This window comes from Vitis riparia, chromosome 4, assembly GCF_004353265.1.
Source record: "Vitis riparia cultivar Riparia Gloire de Montpellier isolate 1030 chromosome 4, EGFV_Vit.rip_1.0, whole genome shotgun sequence".
Classification (NCBI taxonomy): Eukaryota; Viridiplantae; Streptophyta; class Magnoliopsida; order Vitales; family Vitaceae; genus Vitis; species Vitis riparia.
The window spans coordinates 21157154-21178485 of record NC_048434.1 but is presented as its reverse complement, the minus strand read 5'-3'; the positions used below and the strand labels follow the sequence as shown (position 1 = coordinate 21178485).

The 21332-nt window shown below is 33.6% G+C and overlaps 2 protein-coding genes across 2 annotated transcripts; one reads left to right on the top strand and one right to left on the bottom strand.

Annotated features, from left to right (window-relative positions):
- Positions 1-85: 85 nt before the first annotated feature.
- On the bottom strand, positions 86-7583 carry LOC117913627 (aconitate hydratase 1). Its single transcript, XM_034828648.1, has 20 exons — positions 7474-7583; positions 7233-7337; positions 6793-6953; positions 6607-6699; positions 6152-6337; positions 5766-5927; positions 4773-4917; positions 4514-4656; positions 4382-4438; positions 4189-4268; positions 3994-4069; positions 3571-3756; positions 2743-2810; positions 2542-2660; positions 2336-2457; positions 2077-2175; positions 1507-1986; positions 830-928; positions 493-735; positions 86-374 (listed from the first exon to the last, which is right to left on the bottom strand). Exons 1-20 carry the CDS (start codon positions 7475-7477, stop codon positions 300-302), a joined length of 2703 nt encoding a protein of 900 aa, XP_034684539.1. The 5' UTR covers positions 7478-7583; the 3' UTR covers positions 86-299.
- Positions 7584-17520: 9937 nt separating this feature from the next.
- On the top strand, positions 17521-19987 carry LOC117913629 (NEP1-interacting protein-like 1). The gene is made up of 5 exons (XM_034828652.1): positions 17521-18151; positions 18803-18981; positions 19195-19278; positions 19368-19535; positions 19647-19987. The coding sequence occupies exons 1-5, from the start codon at positions 17998-18000 to the stop codon at positions 19767-19769; spliced, it is 708 nt and encodes a 235-aa protein (XP_034684543.1). The 5' UTR covers positions 17521-17997; the 3' UTR covers positions 19770-19987.
- Positions 19988-21332: the final 1345 nt, after the last annotated feature.

Below are 21332 nucleotides of genomic sequence, written 5' to 3'. Positions count from 1 at the left end.
CAATAAACAAATGCAAGTTCGTGAAGGCAGACAGCGCATCTTAGCATTACTAAGATCTGGAATGCTGCGAAGGATGCCATCACTCTTTCCAAAAACTAAACTGAAAAAGACCTTAAATAAAAATGTCAAAACAGTATTACAGACACTCCCATCACGTTCCTCCTTTTATTCATATCAAATTGATTGGATTAGACAAACTAAAGCAATGTGTCCCGAGTTTTCTCAACCCATACCGTGAGAAAAATTGGTTACGCAGAGTCGAACATGATCCCACTCTTCTGTTGCTTTTTGAGACTCGTTTAACTTCTCCCACCGATCAAGTTCCTGATGGCGTACTGCAGAATGCCTCCATGATCAAAATAAGCCAGTTCTACCTGCACCAGAATAACCCAACCTTTCAAGGTGAGGAACTATGGAACTACGAGTGTCCATGAGAATTAAGCCACCGATGGATTTAAGGGAAAAATGCATGATTTGAGTTATTTCTATTACCTCTGTATCGAATCTCATGGTACAAGTAAATGATTTCCCATTGTCTGTCACTACGGTGATATCTTGACCCGGTTTTATTTCACTAACTGAGCTAGGAAGGTCGATCGTGTAGCGTTCATGGCCAGTCAACCCAAGAGTCTCAGCATCCTGCCCAGGCTTAAAGCACAGGGGAATGATACCCATACCCACCAGATTACTGCGGTGAATTCGCTCAAAGCTCTTTGCTATCACTGCTTTCACACCCTGGGTATATTAAAAAATTAACATGCCAATGCAAAAACAAAATACTATATGCCCATGGAAACTAAAAGGAATAGGACGTTAGCAAGGATTATACCAGCAGCATTGGACCCTTGGCAGCCCAATCACGAGAGCTTCCACTACCATACTCGGCACCAGCCAGAATAATGGTATCCTGGCCCTCACTCTTGTGCCTCTGTTGACATAAGAAATTAAAAGAAAAATGTTTACGGAAAAATAATAATAATAATCAAAATATATGCAACATATATAATATATAAAACCTCTGCAGTCTCAGCACAAGAACTGGGGTACTTATTTCAGACATCTTGAAGAGAAGAGATTTCTTGATTTAAAAGGCACCACTTTAGTCAATACAATTTTGTTCATATATAGAGCTAACAATCAGGACCATCCAATCATATCAGTTTTTGTGGCAAAATATCTGTTCAGTGGACCATACTGGGTATTGAGATATACCCGCCATGTGGACTGCTGCACAATGAGTAAACTGTCCTTGAGGGACACATGATAAAAAACCTTAAACTTTCGCTGTCCTTCGTTATTTATAACCAGACAGCATTGTGTTGCCACAAATATATCAATATGAAGCATTGGGTGAGTTAATGATAATAACATGATAGAATCAATGCAGTCCTCCCTGCTAGAAATTTGAATGATCCAACTTTTCCTTTTGATAGTGTTTTCACAAGATAATAGTGTGTTATTTGTAAAAACTTCATGGCAAAAGCATGGTAAGTTTGGAAGACTTACCATGGCGACATCAAAAACAGAGAGTTTCTCGCCACTGGGAATGTGAAGTGTTTTGGGTCCAACTTCTCCTTTCAATAGCTTGTTGACAATGCGAATGTTAGCAAAAGTGCCCCTTGCCATGATCTCATCATTACCACGACGACTTCCATAAGAATTGAAATCTCTCCTATCAACACCTCGTTCCATGAGGTATCTGGCTGCAGGACTGTCCTTATGGATGCTACCAGCAGGCGAGATGTGGTCAGTTGTAATACTGTCTCCAAAATTGAGCAAGCAATGAGCATCCTTAACTCCATGAGGACCTGGAGGGGACATAGTCATGCTTTTAAAGTAGGGTGGGTCATGTATATAGGTTGATTTTGGGTCCCAGGTGTAGAGGGTGCTGGAAGGTACGGACAATTGATTCCACATGGGATTTCCTTGGGTGATTGCTTCATATGTAGCCTTAAACATGGCAGGCAACACACTTGATTGTACAACCTGAAGATGGTGCAAGAAAGAGGAAAAAACAATTTATTCTAAGTATGCAATCCTTGGGGCTAAATATTAAAGCAGGTTTGGGTGACTCACATTTGCTACTTCTTCAGTGGATGGCCAAATATCCCTGAAAAATATCTGCTTTCCATCTTTCCCAACCCCAATGGGTTCCTTCTCAAAATCAATATCAACCTGCAGGATGGGCAACCAATGAGAGATATACTTGAGACAAAAATCTACATATCAGCAGCAAAGTAATTGGGGATGTCATCATCAAGTACTGTAAAAGCATATAATGAAGATGGAGATCAGAAAGTGCATGCGAGTGTATGAAGATTTAAAAGTTACTTACTGTGCCAGCAAGAGCATAAGCAACCACAAGGGGAGGAGAAGCAAGGTAATTTGCCCTTGTTAAAGGATGCACACGGCCCTCAAAATTCCTATTTCCAGATAACACAGCTGCGGCTACCATGTCTGAACATGTAGACAAGATTCAGAACAAAAGATCCTGATGCGAATAAAACAATTCAATAAAATACTAATATAGAAAGAATTTACCATTTTCACTAATAGCTGATGCCACTGATTCATTAATGTCTCCAGAATTCCCAATGCATGTGGTGCATCCATAACCAACAATATGAAAACCTAGCTGATTCAAATACTTTTGCAAGCCACTGTGGAGGGCAACATCTGATTCAGGAATGCATTTCCCAAAGACATTTTGAAAATATGGTCTTCTAGATTCCTAAAACATACCTCTTCTCTAAATATTTGGTTACAACCCCAGATCCAGGAGCAAGACTTGTCTTAATCCATGGCTTCACCTAATGGGAAGATAAATTGAAAATTAGTAACTGCAGATGATTAAAACCACTCTAATAATAACCATGGCAGTACCCAGTTATGAGCATTCCACTCAGAGTGTGCATTAATGAAAGCTCCTGCTCTACAATTAAGGTACAAATCTTTGTAAGAATACAGAGATTTCTATGACATTAATTTAAAAGTACCAAGGAAACAGAAGGGAATGGATACAACAATCCAGCATGTGAAACTGCAGGCTAGAATGCCCTCCCAATCAACAGATTTGGCATAGACAAAATCCCACATTTCTAGAAAAAAAATATGTAAAAGGAATAAATTGGAAATTCACATTCTGCAGCACTGGATGGTTTCTGATACCATGTTGAAATTTTCTCCTATGCAAGCATTCAACTTTTGTGGAACAGAATGTAGAAGCATACAAAAAGTAGAATTTCAACCCAAAACAAAATTCTTAGTCATGTTAACTCGGTATGGATGCTCCATCAAATACAGCCCCTGAGTAAGTGTGAATTAATGCATTCTAGATACATAAATCACAGACATTGTATCTGTTTTTTTTTTGATAGGCAAAAGCACAAAGATATATTAGAGAAAGGGAGCTTGAAAGGTAACCCAGAGCATACAGACATTGTATCTGTTGAAATCAACTTTCTTGCTGCAACTTCAGGTATCATTCATTTCATGGCTTCTTAGTTATTCTACGAGGGCAATCAATAGATAATGACAGAAAAAAATTAAGGAAAAGAGTGGAAATCTAACCTCTAATCCTAATTCACAAGCTTTCTTTGCAACCAAAGCAGCTCCCAGCATTACACTAGGATTTGAGGTATTTGTGCAACTAGTGATTGCAGCTATAACAACATCCCCATGCCTAAGTTGTGCTGGAGTCCCATGGTATGAGAACTCCACAACCTTGCTTTGAGATCCCTTTGGTATAGCAAACCCCTGTAATATAGAAATAGTAAACAATGATGAAGCAAACATCTAACCACAAATTTATAAGAAGCTAGGTTCTGAAAATGCCTGAATATCAAATCAATTATGAGTTGATGGACTCAAGATCGAGGATATGAATGAAAACCTGAATAAAGATCAAAGGTACTTATTCTACAGCACATGGAAGGAACAAACAATAACCCAAGACACATCAGCCAAAGTTAATCTAAGTTTGAAAATTCTCACCTTAAATCCAACTTTATTGTCTAAGCAAGAATGCCAATCCGCTTTCATTTCTTTCAAAGGAACCCGATCATGTGGCCTGCAACACATCAGATTCTGAGGCATGCAGAATGAAACTTTTTGGAAAAACAAGAAATGATCTTAGATGCGTCCATAAAGGAAGTGAATGGAAGTCTGAACAGATCTAGAAGAGTGTACCTCTTGGGCCCTGATACACAGGGTTCCACATCCTCAAGATTCAATTCTAGGTACGAAGAGTATACCTTCTCAACCTGGGGCTGAGTTCAGGCAACAAATAATCAATAAAAAACACTTTAGTGGACATATCGAATATGAATATTTAAAAATTAAAAATAAAATCTCTCAAACAACACAAGGAGTCTCAGTGTACCTGACTATAATCCACAAACATATTATTGGCCCGCAAGTAGGATTCTATCATAGAAACCTAAAATGTTGTTTAGAAGTTAGTATATGCAGTATGGCCATGTTAAATGAAATGGACTTTGGGTTAATGCCTTACAGTTTCATCCCTTCTGCCAGTCAATTTCAAATATTGCAGAGTGACATGATCCACAGGAAAGAAACCCATGGTAGCACCATACTCAGGGGACATATTGGCAATTGTGGCACGATCTGCTAATGACAGTTCACGCATGCCTTCACCTGTATATGGAAGTACAAGTTGATATCAAACGGAAGAAAAAACAGAAAAGCAAAACAAGCAGTGACAACCACCAAAACTGTTAGAATAACATGATTAACTATATCAATGACTTTACCATAGAACTCCACAAACTTGCCAACAACACCATGCTTCCTCAGCATTTGAGTTACTGTCAAAACCAAATCAGTAGCAGTCACACCATCTCTCAATTTTCCTGATAATTTAAACCCAACCACACCAGGTAGAACCATGCTCATGGGCTGCACATAACAAAAGAAATATAGAAGAAATTATTTCTTGACAAGAAAGTGCAAGAAATCCAGTGTTATAGATGATCAGTATCATTGTTAATGCTGAGAATGTCATGTTCTTTATGAGGTTGTATTGTTGTGAGTTCGTTTCTAGAGAGAACTTGATAAACCCATCATTATTGATAGAACTATCGTCCTCTTGGTTTTTCCTTTCGCTTTGGAGGGCTGTCCATGTAAAATTGGTCTCTTGTGTGGTTGATTCAGTTTTAGCATCGTGTTCTATTGGTTCGCAAATCCGTTGTATTAGCTCTGTTAGAAGTTGCTTGAGAATCATATTTCAATCACAATAAAAGGAGAATTTTTTTTTTTTTTTGCTGTATATTATTACAGGGTGCCCTTTGTCAACATTTTGTTTCATTTAGCTACTATATAATTGAGAAGTAATATTTGGTAAAGATTAAGTTTTACGAAGACATGAACAATATGATTAATTGGAAACTTCAAGGAAAAAAAAAATCTTAGGGCCTATTTGGGAATGTTTTCAAAATCATTTCTCAAAAATATAGTTTTTTAAAACAGTTTTCAAAAATAGCTCTCTAATGTTTTCCAAGACAAAGGTTTGTTTGGGAACTTGGAATGTTTTGAACATGTTTTCTGTGTTTTGAAATATTTCTAAAAAATAACTTCTATCTTGCTTTATTTTCGATCATTCTCCATATTTGTACAAGTATTTTTTAAAATAGCATAAGCGAAAATAACTTAAAACAATTAAAATATGTTCTAAAAAATAGATGGTCCTAGAACAAGTTCTCAAAAAACTGTTTTTTGAAAGTACATTTCCTAGAAAATTCCTTTACCTGGCCAAGCATTGCAGCTTCTGCTTCAATACCACCAACTCCCCAGCCAGCAACGCCTAATCCATCTATCATAGTAGTGTGTGAATCTGTTCCAACAACACTATCAGGGTAAAGGATGCCCTCTGTGTTAAACACAACTCTGCCAAGGTATTCCAGGTTCACCTGGAAAACAGCATTTCCAAATTAGTTTCCCATATAATTAGGGAATCATAAGGGAATTGCAGAAAGAGGGCAAATTGAGTTGAGTCTCCAAGTAGTAATAAGTCCCATCAATCATGTAACAGCAGCCAAGCATATGTTCTTATTTTGTTTTTTTTTTTTTGGATAACATGGCAAAACAAATACTTGAAACATGAACACTTACACCTCATATAGCTGTACATTACCTGGTGGACTATCCCAGATCCTGGAGGAACAACAAGCATGTTATGGAATGCATTTGACCCCCATTTGAGAAAACCAAATCTTTCTTTGTTTCGTTGGAACTCAAGTTCCATGTTTGCCTGCACTGCGTTTTCTGATCCGGCAACATCAACCTGGACTGAGTGATCAATGACTAGATCAACAGGCACCTACAAGCAAAAAACATTTAGATGGTAACTCATAAATGAATCCAAATGTGTATACCCAGGCTCTGAAAGTGCTCCATGGAAATATGAAAGCAGAAGATAAACAGAAAATTAACAATTGAATTGATATTGAAAAAAGTCCTAGAAAAGAAATGGAACAATGGAATCTCATTACAATTTGGGATTTTGACTGCTTAGGGAACCCGAATTATTATTATCATTATTGACCAAAATTTATCTAAAACCAAATAGAATATAGGAATGCAGCTCACCAGTGGATTAATTTTATTTGAATCCCCACCTAGCTTGTTCATGGCATCTCGCATGCATGCAAGATCAACAACGGCGGGAACACCCGTGAAATCCTGAGAATCAGATAACGCAATATCAATCATCCAACTATCGCCAACAGTACAAAAATGGCATGTTGTAACATAGAATATTTTGAAGTTGTATACCTGTAGAAGCACTCTAGCAGGCTTAAACGGAATCTCAACCTGTTTGGGAGAAGAATTCTCCCAATCAATGATCTTCTCAACATCCTTAGCCTTAACTTGAAACTCGTCACAATTCCGAATCGCTGATTCAAGAAGAATCCTAATAGAATACGGAAGCTTATCTGCAAGATAAACATCAAAGCACAACATCAAACTCCAGAACTCCCCAATTCCATGAAATCAGTCCATCTTATAACAGAATCACATAGCTCTCCGTTCTGTTGCCGAGAAATAGCAGGAAATGAAAAGAAATTAAAAACTCCGACTCCTAGATGTTCCATAATTAAATACCCGGAAAGACATTTGACCAAGCTCACACAAACGATTCAAGAATTTCTTTCGTTTCATAATATTTTCCCCGAAACCAAACGCGCCGCAAAACAAAAACGATTAACACTAACCGACTCTTGGATCGCCGAGCGCCGGCAGGCTGTAGTACTTTCCGAATTCGCCGCCTCCAGGCTTCTCAAGTGTCTTCAGTATGCTCGCAAAAGGATTCGATGACGCTGAAATCAATCAAACAAACAATCCAAACATGAAAAGAGAAGCCAAAGACGAAAATGAAAAGAAAGCTGAATCGCAAATCTCAATGAAGCAGTAACAGTGGAGATTCAACTCAGATTGAGTTCGCTATCACCATACCCATGCTCACGACGATTCAATAATCGATCTGAAGCGAGAGGGAGAGCAGAGAGTAGTAGGTAGGGCTTAACGTTGGTCAAGACGAGATTTTATTTTGATCCAAAGGTAAGATGATGCACGGAACTACCATCTGAGTTTGTCGTATATTCCCATCGATAAATATATAACTGCACGCGCTACCTTAGCGCGTATGCTTTTTTGGTATGTGACGCGTGCTCAGCTCACGTTTGTGTTCTCACGATGCAAATATCAATACCCAAAGGGGATAAATTTTTGTCTGGATAGATAATTCAAAATAAACAAAAATGATATATATTTTCTAGAACGTTTTTATTTATTTTTACTAAATATAAAATTATATCTTAAAAAAGAAATATATTTTTCATTTTTTTCCTTTTTGGTAAAATATCTATTTCGACAAAGTTATTTATTTTTATAAATTATTGTTTTTAAAATTATTTATAAAATAATTCTTTTTTAAATCTATGTATTGGGTGTTCTTTTATATATTTTTTATTTTGAAAAATAAAAATAAAAATAATAGTCTACCGAATCAACCATAATTTTTTTTTCTTTTAGAAAAATTGGTTTGACTATATTAAGGCTTAAAAACATGTTTATAAGGCATATATATTGTCCCAATAACTTTTTTTTTATCGGGATATCACATATAAGTGTTTTTTATAATTTTTATTATATAAAAATTTCTACTAATTTTCCAATTTTTTCACAAAAAAATAAAATAAATAAACAAACAAACAATCAACCTAAATGACTTTTTACTTGAAGTAAAATCCTACAAGTGGTTTATAAAAATTATAATTTTTGGGTTACATTTTATTATAAATTTCAATTTTTTATAATAATAAATCATTATAAAAGTTTAAATAATTTATTTTATAAAAAAAATCATTTAAGAATTTTTAGATGCATTCATTTAATCTCTCTACAATTTCACCTATTTTTCTATTTTAAAAATAAATTTTATTTATATAATGGTTAATTACCATCTTCTTTTTCCATCTCTCTTCGTCTACTCATCTAAAATCTTAACCTTATTTTTGCTCCATTTTCTTTTCTTTCATTTCTTCTTTCCTTCTCTTTGCTTCCTTTCATCCTCTTTGTCAACATTTTTGAAGAACACATAGAAGAGAAGACAAGGCAAGGAAATGAAAGAAGAAAATAAAATAAAATAAATAGGATTAGCGTTTTTTATCACCGGTACATAAATATTAAATAAAAACATATTTTTAGCATTTTATATGCAAATATATGTGGAAAAAAAAATATAGATGTATAGTATGATATGGGGATGCATTTAAAACTTCTCTTAAAATTTTTAAACCGAGATTGAAAAAAAATGTATTTTCATATACTCATTTAAAAATAATTATAAAATAAAAACTTTTTAAAAATAATTTAAGTTTCATACATTTATCGATCAAAAATAATATTTAAGATGGTCAAAATAGTATTTATATCATTAAAATAAAAAATATGAATGATTAAAAGTAGCATCTTTAACAAAAAAAAAAAAAAACATATAAAATACTAATTATTTTTTAATAATTATTTATAATTTATAATTTAAAAATCCAAGTTGATATTTTATGATTTTTTTAACATGAGCGCATGAAACACGCATTTCCTTTTCTTTTTTTTTTTTTCTTTTTTTCTTTTTTTCTTATTGGTTACTAAAGTTTGCCATTTGATGATTGTGGGATGCTGCAAATATATAGAAAATATTAAACCCATGATGAAGTTAGGAAAAAGGATTCCTAGGAGTCAATGAAGAAGACCTGTGAGCAAATCAAAGTTCCTAGGCTTTTAGGTGTCTCCACTCGACCCAATAACCCTTGAATTTTTAATGAATCTTACTGTCAACATCTTTTTTAAAGGGACTTTTCTATGCTTAAAATCATCATGTTTTCTACTAAAAAAACAATTAGCTTTTCAAACAAGACACTCTTAGAGTCTTTGTAGTGTCACATGATAGCCCTTCGGAGGATTGGACAGCCAAATTTTGGAGGTTTTTCATTGGCTTTCAATTCTTATTGGTTCGATTTGGCTGGTTTAGAAAAAGCACAACGACTCAATTTATGAATGATATTGGGTTAAAAAAATCAATTATTTTAGATTAATTTAAAATCAAAAGTCAAAAAAATATAAATTCTTATAGTGGAATACTATTAGATTCAAAAGAATTATAGACAAAAGAAAAGTTTATGGTTTCGTATTAAGATGATTTAAAATACGGGTACGATATATAGAGTTTAAATAAATTTACAAATAAGAGAAATAAAAAATGATTTATTTACCCCTATTCCTAAAAAGAAAGATAATAATTCTAATATATGAAATAAATATAACTCTAATAAATAAATATTTCCAACATGCCCATAAGCTCACAATGCAGTTGCAAGAAATATCAAAAGTTTGAAAACTAGAAATAAAAAATATGAAAGTGGGTGTGACTCGGGAAACCGTCAACAATTTATATATATATATAAAGCAAAAGGCAAAGTAAAAGTGTTAAGTTGAAGGTAATGATGAGTGAGTTGATAATCAATTTCAATAAACTTAATTCTTTCATGACAGATGAAGTTGTGCGCGGTATGAATAACACTCTTATTGTCATAATACATAGAAGTGAGATAAGAAAGAAAAACACACATATCAACAAGTAACTAGCATAATTGAACTATTTCACTAGTGGTAGATGTAATAATACAATACTCAACTTCTGTGGAATATTGAAAAACAATAGTCTATTTCTTACTCTTTTGAGAAATAAAGAATCCCTAAAAAATATACAAAATCCTATGATAGACTTACGATTTTTAGGATCATTAGTCCGATTAATATCAAAATATGCATGCAACTTTAAAAGGGGAAGTGGACAAAAGTAAAAGACTTTGAAATATAGTGTCCCAAAGATATCACATATGAAGAACAATAGCCCAATGAACTATAGTAGGAAAAATAATAAATTGATTAACAATGTAAACATCATAAGCAACGTTCATACGTAATGTTGAGATAAACCAAAGTGCTAACAAGAATATGACATAAAGTAGGATTTGACAAGGGGAAGAATATTGAGCATTAACCTTAAGATGAGCATTAATAGTTTTAGTGTTTGCAAGGTGAAAGTATATAAAATGTCTATTTAGACTACGAGAGAAGATAACCTTTCAAAGAAGAAGCTACCTCAATGCTTAAAAAATATCGTAGAGAGCTCAAATCCTTCATTGTAAAACAGGAAACCAAATATGATTTCAATATTACAATTCCATTAACATTATCACCTATAATAATCACGTCATCAATATATACAAAAAAATATATAATATGACCAACTTTTGTGCATTTTAGAAAGAGTGCAAGATCATGACAACAAGGATGAAAGCCATGAAAAATAAACATATTAGAGAACTTTGCAAACCAAGTACAAGGTGTTTGTTTGAGACTATATAAAGCTTTATTTAGTTAATAAATTTCTTTAGGATTATGAGAAACACTAATAGGGGATACCATGTAAACTTCTTGAAAATTACCATTCAACATCCATTTGGGATATAAGTCACTAACGAACAAAGGTAATTGCAATAAGAGTACAAACAATAATCATCTTTGTAATAAAGCTAAAAGTTTCCTCATAATTCATACCATATTATTGAGAGAACCCCTTAACGATTAATTGGGCTTGTACCGCTCAATCAAACCACCAAACTTAGTTTTGATTTTATAGATTCAACAAGAACCAATTATACACTTCCTAAGTGTTAAGGTACCAAATCTCAAGTGTTAGTCTTATGTAAAGTAGAAAGTTGTTCAATCATTTCTTGTTGTCAAATAGGTCAAGAATGACCAATGTTTTCAGAATCAAATCGATTATTGAACTGAAAAAGTTATCAAATCATGATTCACTAATTGGACCAATGGTTAAACTATGGTCGAACGGTAATGTCATAAATATATTATTATATATTATTAAAATAAAAAATAATTATGAAAATTTTTAAATACAAATAAATAAAATAAAAATCAATAATATTTCATTTTTATCTTATGCATAAGTATAAATGTATTAATATTTTAAAATTTATTAAATGAAACATGTATAATATTTAAATGTGAATATATTGAAAATGAAAGAAAATTTAATTATTTAATTTTAACTAATTTTATAATTTTAAAAATATTATATTATTTTTATTGAATATTATAATTTTTTCAACAAAAAATATATTTATTTTGTTTGCTATATGAGGCAACAAGTTGGATGTAATCCAGCGGTGTCTCAACTTATTTAATGAGTTTGAAGCCTAGAGTTTAAATCTTTTAGGTGAGATTTTGAGGTGAAAACGTCAAACAAATGTAAATTATTTAATTGGGCCTGGGCCCTTTTAATGATAAAGAGGGAGGGGGCCAACTGGGCTTTAATGTAAAAAGGGAGGGACGCGGGCTGGGCTGGGCTGGGCTGGGCTGAATCAAAGGGGGTGAATCGGACTGTGACAGAAAGTAAAATATACACATTTATGAAAAAATTAATTAATTAATTTATAAGATATTTATTTTAAAATAATATATATATATATATAGTAGGTATGGCATCAAATTCTTGTTTGTCTCACCTTCAATATCTAAATAATAATGGATGAGGGTGACTCATGCAAAATTGTCCTATTGATATATTTCTAAATAGGTCAAAAAATAAAAAATAAAATCTCAACAGTTGAGAATAACTTAATCAAGTCACCTCCCAAATATGACCAGATTAATGCCTAGTCTAAATCTACAATCATGTTACATAATTGGACCAACATTCTGTCTACAATTCCTAGACACCTATGAATTTTAAAAATGACAATAATTTTAGGGCCATGACCCTGCCCAGCCCAGGCCTGCCCGAGCCCAAGTCCCAAGTGGAGGATGCTAGATATTTTGAGGCAATGGATAATGAATGGGTGTCTACTGTCTCATGTCTGGCTCACTGCATTCAGTTTCTTCAAATTTTCAATGTTAGGGTTAGGGCGAGGCAGCACATGAGAGAGGCAGCTGCCTTGTGTGCTGCAGGCTCCCCCACAATCATGATTCTCATGGACCACCACTGCCGCATTCACTACCACTTACTACACACTTCAGACTTCAGGCATGGCAACCCACTGCCTACCGCCCCGTCACCATTTTCCTCTTCACCAGCTGATGCTGACACAGCTTCTGCTTCCACTCACCCTCATTTATTTTCTTTCTTATCTCCATTTATTTCTTACCCTAAAACCCCCAATCCCCCTTTTTTTATTTTTTTAGTGCCAGTGGTTGAATCTTTTTTTGGGTTGTGGTTTAGCTTACCTACCTGCCATACAATATCATACAAAGAAAGAAGAAGACGAAGAGGACGAGGAGGAGGAGGTAGAAGGCTTTAGGAAGGAGATCTTTTGATTAATTTGTTGGGTATTTGGGCCTTTTGTTTTTTCTTCCAAGGCACCAAAGGAGGACCTACCCCTCCAGATATTTGTGGTTGGCTAGTAGTAGAGATGCTATAAAATAATGAAACGTAGTCTTATGACCTAAGGAAAGGGAGATTTACAGACCAATGACATCATTCAATCTTGATAAATCAAGAGACAAAACTCAGATCTGTACAGTGAACTGAAAACCATGCTTACCAAAACTTGCCCTACCTCCTTTAGTGATTCCATATCTGGGATGGGACTTACACCTAAACTTAACCCATACATATAATTTATTCCAACCTAAACTTAATCCGTACATATAATTGATTCCGTATCAAGTAATTTAATAACTTAATTTAAATCATTATATAAATTAAATATATTTGATAAAATATAATTTAAAGTTAAAAATAATTTTAAATAATAACTAAAAACAATTCATTTATTCTTAAATTCATATTTTCATTTTATATTTTTATCTTTATGTATCCTGATTATTTTTATGATCTCCTTTGCTATCCTACGACTTCCACTGTTACTTGATATATTTTGCTCTAATTATAATTTATAAAGATAAATATGTTAATTTTATGATGTAAAATAAGTTTTAAGTTAATTTTATCAAATAACCTTAATACTTAAAGTAAAGATTAAATAATAAATTTTTAATCAATAATTTAAATATAATTTATTTTAAAATCAATTGAAATCATTATATTAAGTTTTATCACACCCTTTAACTCAAATTATAAATTAAGTTACTCAAAACTATAAAAAAAAGATTAAAAAAAAAAAATGGGTTGGATTCCAATTGAGTTGCTTTAACTTACTTGAATTTTTTTTATATTTTAAAAAAAAATTATTATAGTTGTGTTATCTTTTGAAAATTATAAATATAAACTACGAAAAACTTAAAAGAATTTATTAATATATGGAAAAACTTAATTCGAAATTAATATGAAAATTAATAATAATAAAAACATGTAAAAAGTCATTTTAACCTTAAAAGTATTTAATTGGACTTATGTAGGTAAATCCAAGTATAAGATTTTTGAGGTTTTGTGGCATTTAAGACTTGAAGAAAGAAGTCATAACAATAAGGAAAACGGAGGGAGGTTCTAGAAAGTTCGATAAGGCTTTCAAAGCTTAATTAATTTAAAGATGTCTTATTCACGATGGATGAACATTTGAGTTGTTATAGCGAGGTGGGTTCACACTTCTCCTTCATCCCCTACTTTGAATCCCTCTTAAAAAGACCTTCTGGGTGTAACCCTCTTGGAATACACGTAATTGGTCTAAGTCCATGCCCCTTAAAGACGTGTTTCCTTAAACCAATTGCTTTACAACTCTGAATTTCAACTCTTGGAAAATAGCCTGCTCGCCCAATTTCATTTTCGATGGCTGCATGCCAATCTAGAATCTATGCACAACGCGTCCTTCAAACATCCTATCTAATGGCCCACTCCCTCACACTCACTACATCGTCTAATGTTAAATATCATGTTTACTCCTTACACAAATGTAACGTTTTCATTGAATTTTACGGTATTATAAGGCCAATCAAATTGACGAATACCTCTTACATGATCAAACAAAGTCATGCCCTAATAACAGATATAAGTTTTGGTGTCATTTATAATGATCAATATATAGGTATTATTCGCTTTTGGCTCAACAAACCACCATGCTTTAAAACGTGTTTATATAATTAAGAAAAGTCTCTATATATTCTTTCATCAGGATTACGATATTAGACAAACTAATACTTCTTATGGAATTAGATGGACAAGTCTCATACCAAGGTCGATAATTGACTTTGATGCTATTTCTAACAATCTACTCATTCCCATGTTGATATTGACACTTCTAAATTCAATGAGCTCTCACAACTTTAATATATATCTTTATGTTTAAAAAGAGTTTACTACATATATAGTGTTATAAACTTTTTTTCTCTACTCAATGTGAAATATCATATACAAACATATGATTTTAAATGTTAGTTAGAATTGTTGGAGTAGATATATATTTCAGATCCAAATCCTATAAGTTTAAAATTTTAAGAAAATGAATTGTTTGATAGGTCATGGCAAGTTTATTTCTCTACTTTATTAAGTCCATAAGTAAGCCTAAAAAAGAGATTATTTGTAAACCTAAATTCTATAAGTTTAAACTTTTAAAAAAATTGGTTGTCTAACAAGATATTAGAATATTATTTATCCGATGAAAGATCGTTGTATGCTTATTTTAAAAGGAGGTTACCTATGAGGAAAGATGTTGAGCTCTTACAAGATAAAACTTTTAGGCTATGTTGAATCCGAGAATATTTGAGAGAAAATACAAGAAAAACAAAATAAAGGGAAAAAAACATCCAGGAAAATAAAATATAAATTATTATTATATCCTAGAATTGATATCACTTTTTTTTTTTCATTTCTATATAAAGGTTGAATAATTTAAAAATATATAACTATTCATATAATTTTAATTATATTTTATTTTTATTCATATTTATTTTTTTGGGAACCGAAAATTAATAGTGTAATAAGGGCAAAATCAAATATTTTGATTTTGAATGTTCAAATTTTCACGCTAATTAAACGGTCAAAAGCTTAAAAGAAGATGGGTGAGTCATCAATAGTTGAGAAGGGTATTTGTCATGTGATAAATAAAGCTCCACCAATCCCACACATGAAAAAGAAAATTCAAATGAAAATTGTTTTCATTGATGAAAACAACAAAACAAAAGAGAGGAAAAATCCCAAAACAGATAACACCAAGTACTTATTTATGGGTCGTTGTTGATGCTTGCTTCGGAGTTAAGCTTAGGATATGTGTATTAATGAGAGATGAATTGGGGGTTTCAGATGACACGCCCCCACCCACGGACTTGGTCCTCGGCCTCCTGCCTTATCTATTTCAGTCTGCGCATCCTCCCTTCCATGTAGTTATTTAATGGAGGATTATAACTTGGTGGTCACCCAAATTACCGAGCAATTAAGAAATAAATTAGTAAGTCAAATTCCGAAATAATATGTAACGTCTTACCTCTAACGAGGTTTAAACACATGACTTAAGTTCTGATACCAGTTGTAAGACCTTAGGCATTGTCAATTCTTCTAAAAGTAATTACTGTTATGGAAGGTATATACCCTAATTTTATAATCTATTCACCTAAGCGTTCACAAGATTCGAATGTAGTTGAGGTTGATGGATGTGATGGACCTTCAATCTGCAAACATCATACATTTGTAAATAAAGTTTTTTTTTACGTCAAAACTTTAAAAACTCAAATCTAAGAGGAATATTTGTTTTGAATTACAATTTTTTTAGAGTAATAATAATAATTGATACACTAAAATGACTTTTAGAAACAATTGAAAATACCTAATGGAAATTTGATATAACTCTTATAAATTTAAATCAACGTGTGAAAAAGACACTCCTAGGGTTTAAACCAGTGACATTAACTCTAATACTACCTGTAGGATCTTAGGCGCCACCAACTATTTCAAAAACAATTACCGTAAAATAAGACAAGTACTTTAATCTTATATTGCATTCACCTGAACATTCACGGTATTTGAACACAAGTAGAATTAATGGGTGCGGTCAACCTCCGATCTGTCAACATAATACATTTGTAAATAAGGTTTCTTTACAGTAAAGATTTAAAAACTCATGTCTAGTGGAATATTTGTTTTGAATTGCAATTTTTTTATGGAGTAATAAAAATAATTCATACATTAAAATAACTTTTAAAAACAATTAAAAATACCTAATGAAAATTTGATATAATTCTCATAAATTTAAATCAAGGTGAAGAATTTCTCTACACATTGGATTTCTAAGTTGATGTAATTTTATATAGTTTAATCACCAACTTACAAAAATAAAAAAAAAAAAAAAAAAAAACTTTGGAAGTATTTAAGAGTTGGTAATGTGATTGTGTTTTAAGAAAGTGAATTAGTCAATTGACACAATTGTTGAGGAATTAAATTCACTTTACTTCTTTCATTTATGTTTTACACAAGTGCCCAATATTCAATGTTTATAACTAAACACTCTCTTCTCAGTGTATATAAAAAGGATACATCATTTGTTCCAAAGATGAGAAATAAAAATTTAGTTCATCATTGGCTCCATCATTTTCTTTCTCTTTCCTTTTCTTAGTTACCAAACATATTTCTTTTTCAATGATTAACCTCCAAATATATTTATAACTTAATTAATCTACTAGGAGATAAATAGGTTATCATTATAATTAAATTAATTACCATAATTAATAAATAAGTCTATTTGGATTAAAGTTAGTTAAGTGGGTAAGAATTTAACTCAAACATGATTATATATTCTTATATTCAATACAAACCGATTGAAAGAATATGTCAAATTTGAATGGAATTAAGGTAAACAAATCGTATCAAACTTTACCACAAGCGTAGACTTAGTCCATGCATAGCGAGGGGGTCGGTGGCAGGGAGCCACACCCAAAGAAAAAGGAAGGGAGAAGTGGAAGATATTTTGAATAGCAAGCACGCATTAAAACACAGTGGTGAGTGGTGACGGGTGAGGAGTAGACACCAAAGCCCCAAAGCCCCAGACCCAAAGGTCATACACCCCATGGGAAACAGGATCCATCCACCTACACGCTTTCTCTCCCTCTCTCTCTTTCTCTCAGAAAAACGAGTGATAGAAAATTAAATCGTCTCATGTGATCATTTTGTGGCCAAATTATACTCTGAAAAAAGCCCTTGAATTTGTCAAATGAAGCTTCCTTCTCTCTCTTCTCTCGTGCCTTTGAAAATGAAATGTATTTTTTTTTTCAACTAAGCCTTTTGATTTTCTCCGATCCAGCAAGAAAGTTTTGCAATTTATGTGAGGAAAAGAAAAAGGCTTTAAATGCGAGTTGGTGTATGGGTTTCTTTTCATCTTCTCTTAACGACTAAGCTTACCTTATTTAGCTTTTATATACCTTTGTTCTGCTCAACCCCATTTCTAGATCAGAAAAAACACACCACCCCTCTCCACCCACTGCGTTGATTAACAGTATCTCACCCCAAACATGGAGTTCTATGCATACCCATCTCATTCTTATTCTTGGCCTTCTTTTTCCTTTGCCAATTTGGTGGGTAGGGTCAGAGATTTTTTCAGCTTTGCTTTTTCTGCGATTCTTGGAAACGTTTTCTCTGCGATCTTCACTTTCTTCTTCGCATTGGGTTTGTCTCTTCTTCTCAATTCCTTTCTTTGTTCTTTCGGCTTTTTGATACTCTATTCCCATTTTTGCTGGTTGCCGAGGAATTATGTAAAGGGGGAAAGAAAACTTCTGAATCTTGTAGGAGTCAGGGACAATTTACGGATTTTATATCTACATTCTTATGAGATTTCGAGTTTTTATTTCTTTTTTTCTACAATTTCTTAGAAATTAAACTGGCTGTCAATGAATTCTGTGACTTTTCTTTTTATTAAATGTCGGCCGGGGATCTGTCTTTGTTCTCTTAGGTCGGTTTTGCAGGAAATTGAAATTGGAGGGTTGTGTTTGTATGAAATTAGTAGTCCCTTCCACCATGATAAACTGAGATACATGTAAATTCTTTTAGGGGTTTGATTTTTCATGTTTGGGATGTTGAATTTAAATTTTCTGTAGAAATTTTATTTTCCAAGGAAATGGATTTATGGGTATGTCATTGGTTTGGTTTGACTTGAAATGGGCTGGGATTATAATCAAAATGAAAGGGCTCTGCATACAGAGCATGGGCTTTCTTTAAGATATAAATCACCAGTTCCCCCAAAAGGAAGAACACCTTAATTCCAGGAACCGTATATTTTCTTAGAACTGTCAATAATTGAATTGGCCTTTGTGTTTGCAGTGGGTACCATGTTGGGAGCCATGACTGGAGCTTTGATAGGCCAAGAGACAGAGAGCGGGTTTGTTAGAGGGGCTGCTGTTGGAGCAATATCAGGAGCTGTTTTCTCTATTGAGGTCTTTGAATCTTCTCTTGTTCTCTGGCAATCTGATGAGTCAGGGATTGGATGTCTGCTCTACCTGGTGAGCAATTTGGCTTCTTGCCCCATTGATCATATGCTTTAATGTTAGGGGATAAGTTGGTGAATTATGGACCCTGGGTGGGAAAAGGAAGAGAAATATAACAGTTGTTTGAGCCTTATATTAATGACTTGGGTGGATTTGATTTCTGAGCTTTAATCGAGTGATAAATTTCATCTTTAATGCCCAATTGATGTATTCTGTTGAATTGTACAGATTGATGTTATTGTAAGCCTGCTAAGTGGTAGACTTGTTCGTGAGAGGATCGGTCCTGCCATGCTAAGTGCAGTGCAAAGTCAGGTATTATTGTTGCTCAAGTAATAACTAGTTAAATCTAAGATAAGCAATGTCCATTGCTGTTTGCTTACGATTTCAATGTCCTCAACCAGATGGGTGCTGTTGAAGTTAGCTATGATGAGGTTCCCAACATCTTTGACACTGGTGGGGCCAAGGGTTTGCCTGGAGATTCAGTGGAAAAGATCCCAAAGATCACAATCACCAGTGATAATAATGGGGATGCTTCTGGAGAGAAGGTCTCTTGCTCAGTGTGCCTTCAGGTATAGCCATAAGTTTTCCTCTACATAATTTCTCCTTCTTATAAATAAATAGGCTTTCAGTGATTTGTATAGAAGCTTATTTAATTGAAATCGGAACTTCTGCATTTTCAGGACTTTCAGCTTGGAGAGACAGTCCGAAGTTTGCCCCATTGTCACCATATGTTTCACCTGCCATGCATTGATAAGTGGCTCCTTGGACACGGTTCTTGCCCTCTATGCAGAAGGGATCTGTAATTTATTTTCTGCAAATTACAACACGAGAAGAGTTCTTTGATTCTTCATCAGTATTAACTTTTTTTCCTTAGGATTTTTCTCTTTTGTTCATTTAAACTCCGTCTATACCATTTCTCTAGTAGGTCAGGTATGTAATATGACGAGTTTGTTCATTGTACTTGATTAGCGATATGTACAAAAATTTTGAGTTATAATAGCTTTCGTTGCTTATTCTGAAATGCCTTTTTTTCTTCAAAGAGATCATTTATTGATTACAGAAAAACCAAGAGAGTAGGAGAGGATGCACAACAGGCCTAACACTTTATTAACATCCAAGAAGAAAAAGAGACTTGTTATTAAACTATGGAGGGGCTTTCATGTTAGTTGAGTTATCCTCTTGTTTTTTCTGAATTGGTCTTACGCGGAATCTCTATATGAGAAAGCTCGTGGCCTTGACACCAAGACTCTTGTAGCTATCCTTCATTTGTCCATTCTGTTACCCTTTTTTATGTTTGGACGCATTACATCTACTTGGGATTTGATTTAGTCTAGGACTTTGCTGGTGAAGTGCTCTGCTACCTGTTGGGACCCCGTGCCCTTTTTTGTTATCAGGATTGGTAAAGCTTCCTTAAATTCCCCTTTCTTTCCAGTTCCATTTCATCTTTCTTCCCATGGGTCATAAGTTCTAGGCAAGCCCTACCTTATACCCTATAGGAACAACTCAATGTATGGCACTCCTCCAGGTTGACTGATCTTCAAAATTGGTATTTCTCATTAATGGTAGTTCCCCCAAAAACCAACATCTAGTGGAGATTCTCATGATACATGGCTTGTGAAGCAGATTGATTGGAACCTGATCTCTGAGTCTAAAATTGGTAGGTGACCCCGATAAATTGGGTAGGTGGGGTCATTCCAAGTTGCAGAACAAGCAGGAGAGAGTAGTGAACCTGAAGGATTAGAGAGGACTGTTCCAATTGTAAGCAGGTCCTCAGGAACTCTATCCATAAATATTAAGATATTGTCTCAACTTATTGTGCCTATTAATACACTCATTCAACTTTTCAGATCAATTTCATTAATTGCAGGCATCATATGTGATTATCAAAGCTACCAAACAATCAATAAAATACTTATTCATAAAGGAATCTACCATAGGCATCCATCCAGAAGGATTTTTGGCTTTGGCCGACAAACAAGAACTTTCAAACTGGAAGGCTATATCCAACTGCCAACCTTTCAACAAAATTTTTGGAGAATTTTCTGAATAATGACTTATATGTCTGGAAAAGATACAGGAGCAGGTGATCATTTCCACTATGTGGGATCCATGGAGACCCTGAAGCCACCTGTTTGCAGTCCAGTGCCACTAAATTCAAAGGAAAACCTACAAATCAGCCTGAATAAATTGCAAAACATGAACAAACAGTGATGAAACTAGATGGGGTATGTTATATATGACATATCAAGCTAATGACTTTGGGCTAGTCTTTTCCCACCTGAAGAAAAGATTCAAGGTTGGATCTAACTGCAGTGGAAGTTATGTAAGTTACAAGCTTTTAAATCTCTGGTCTTACAAACTGAGTG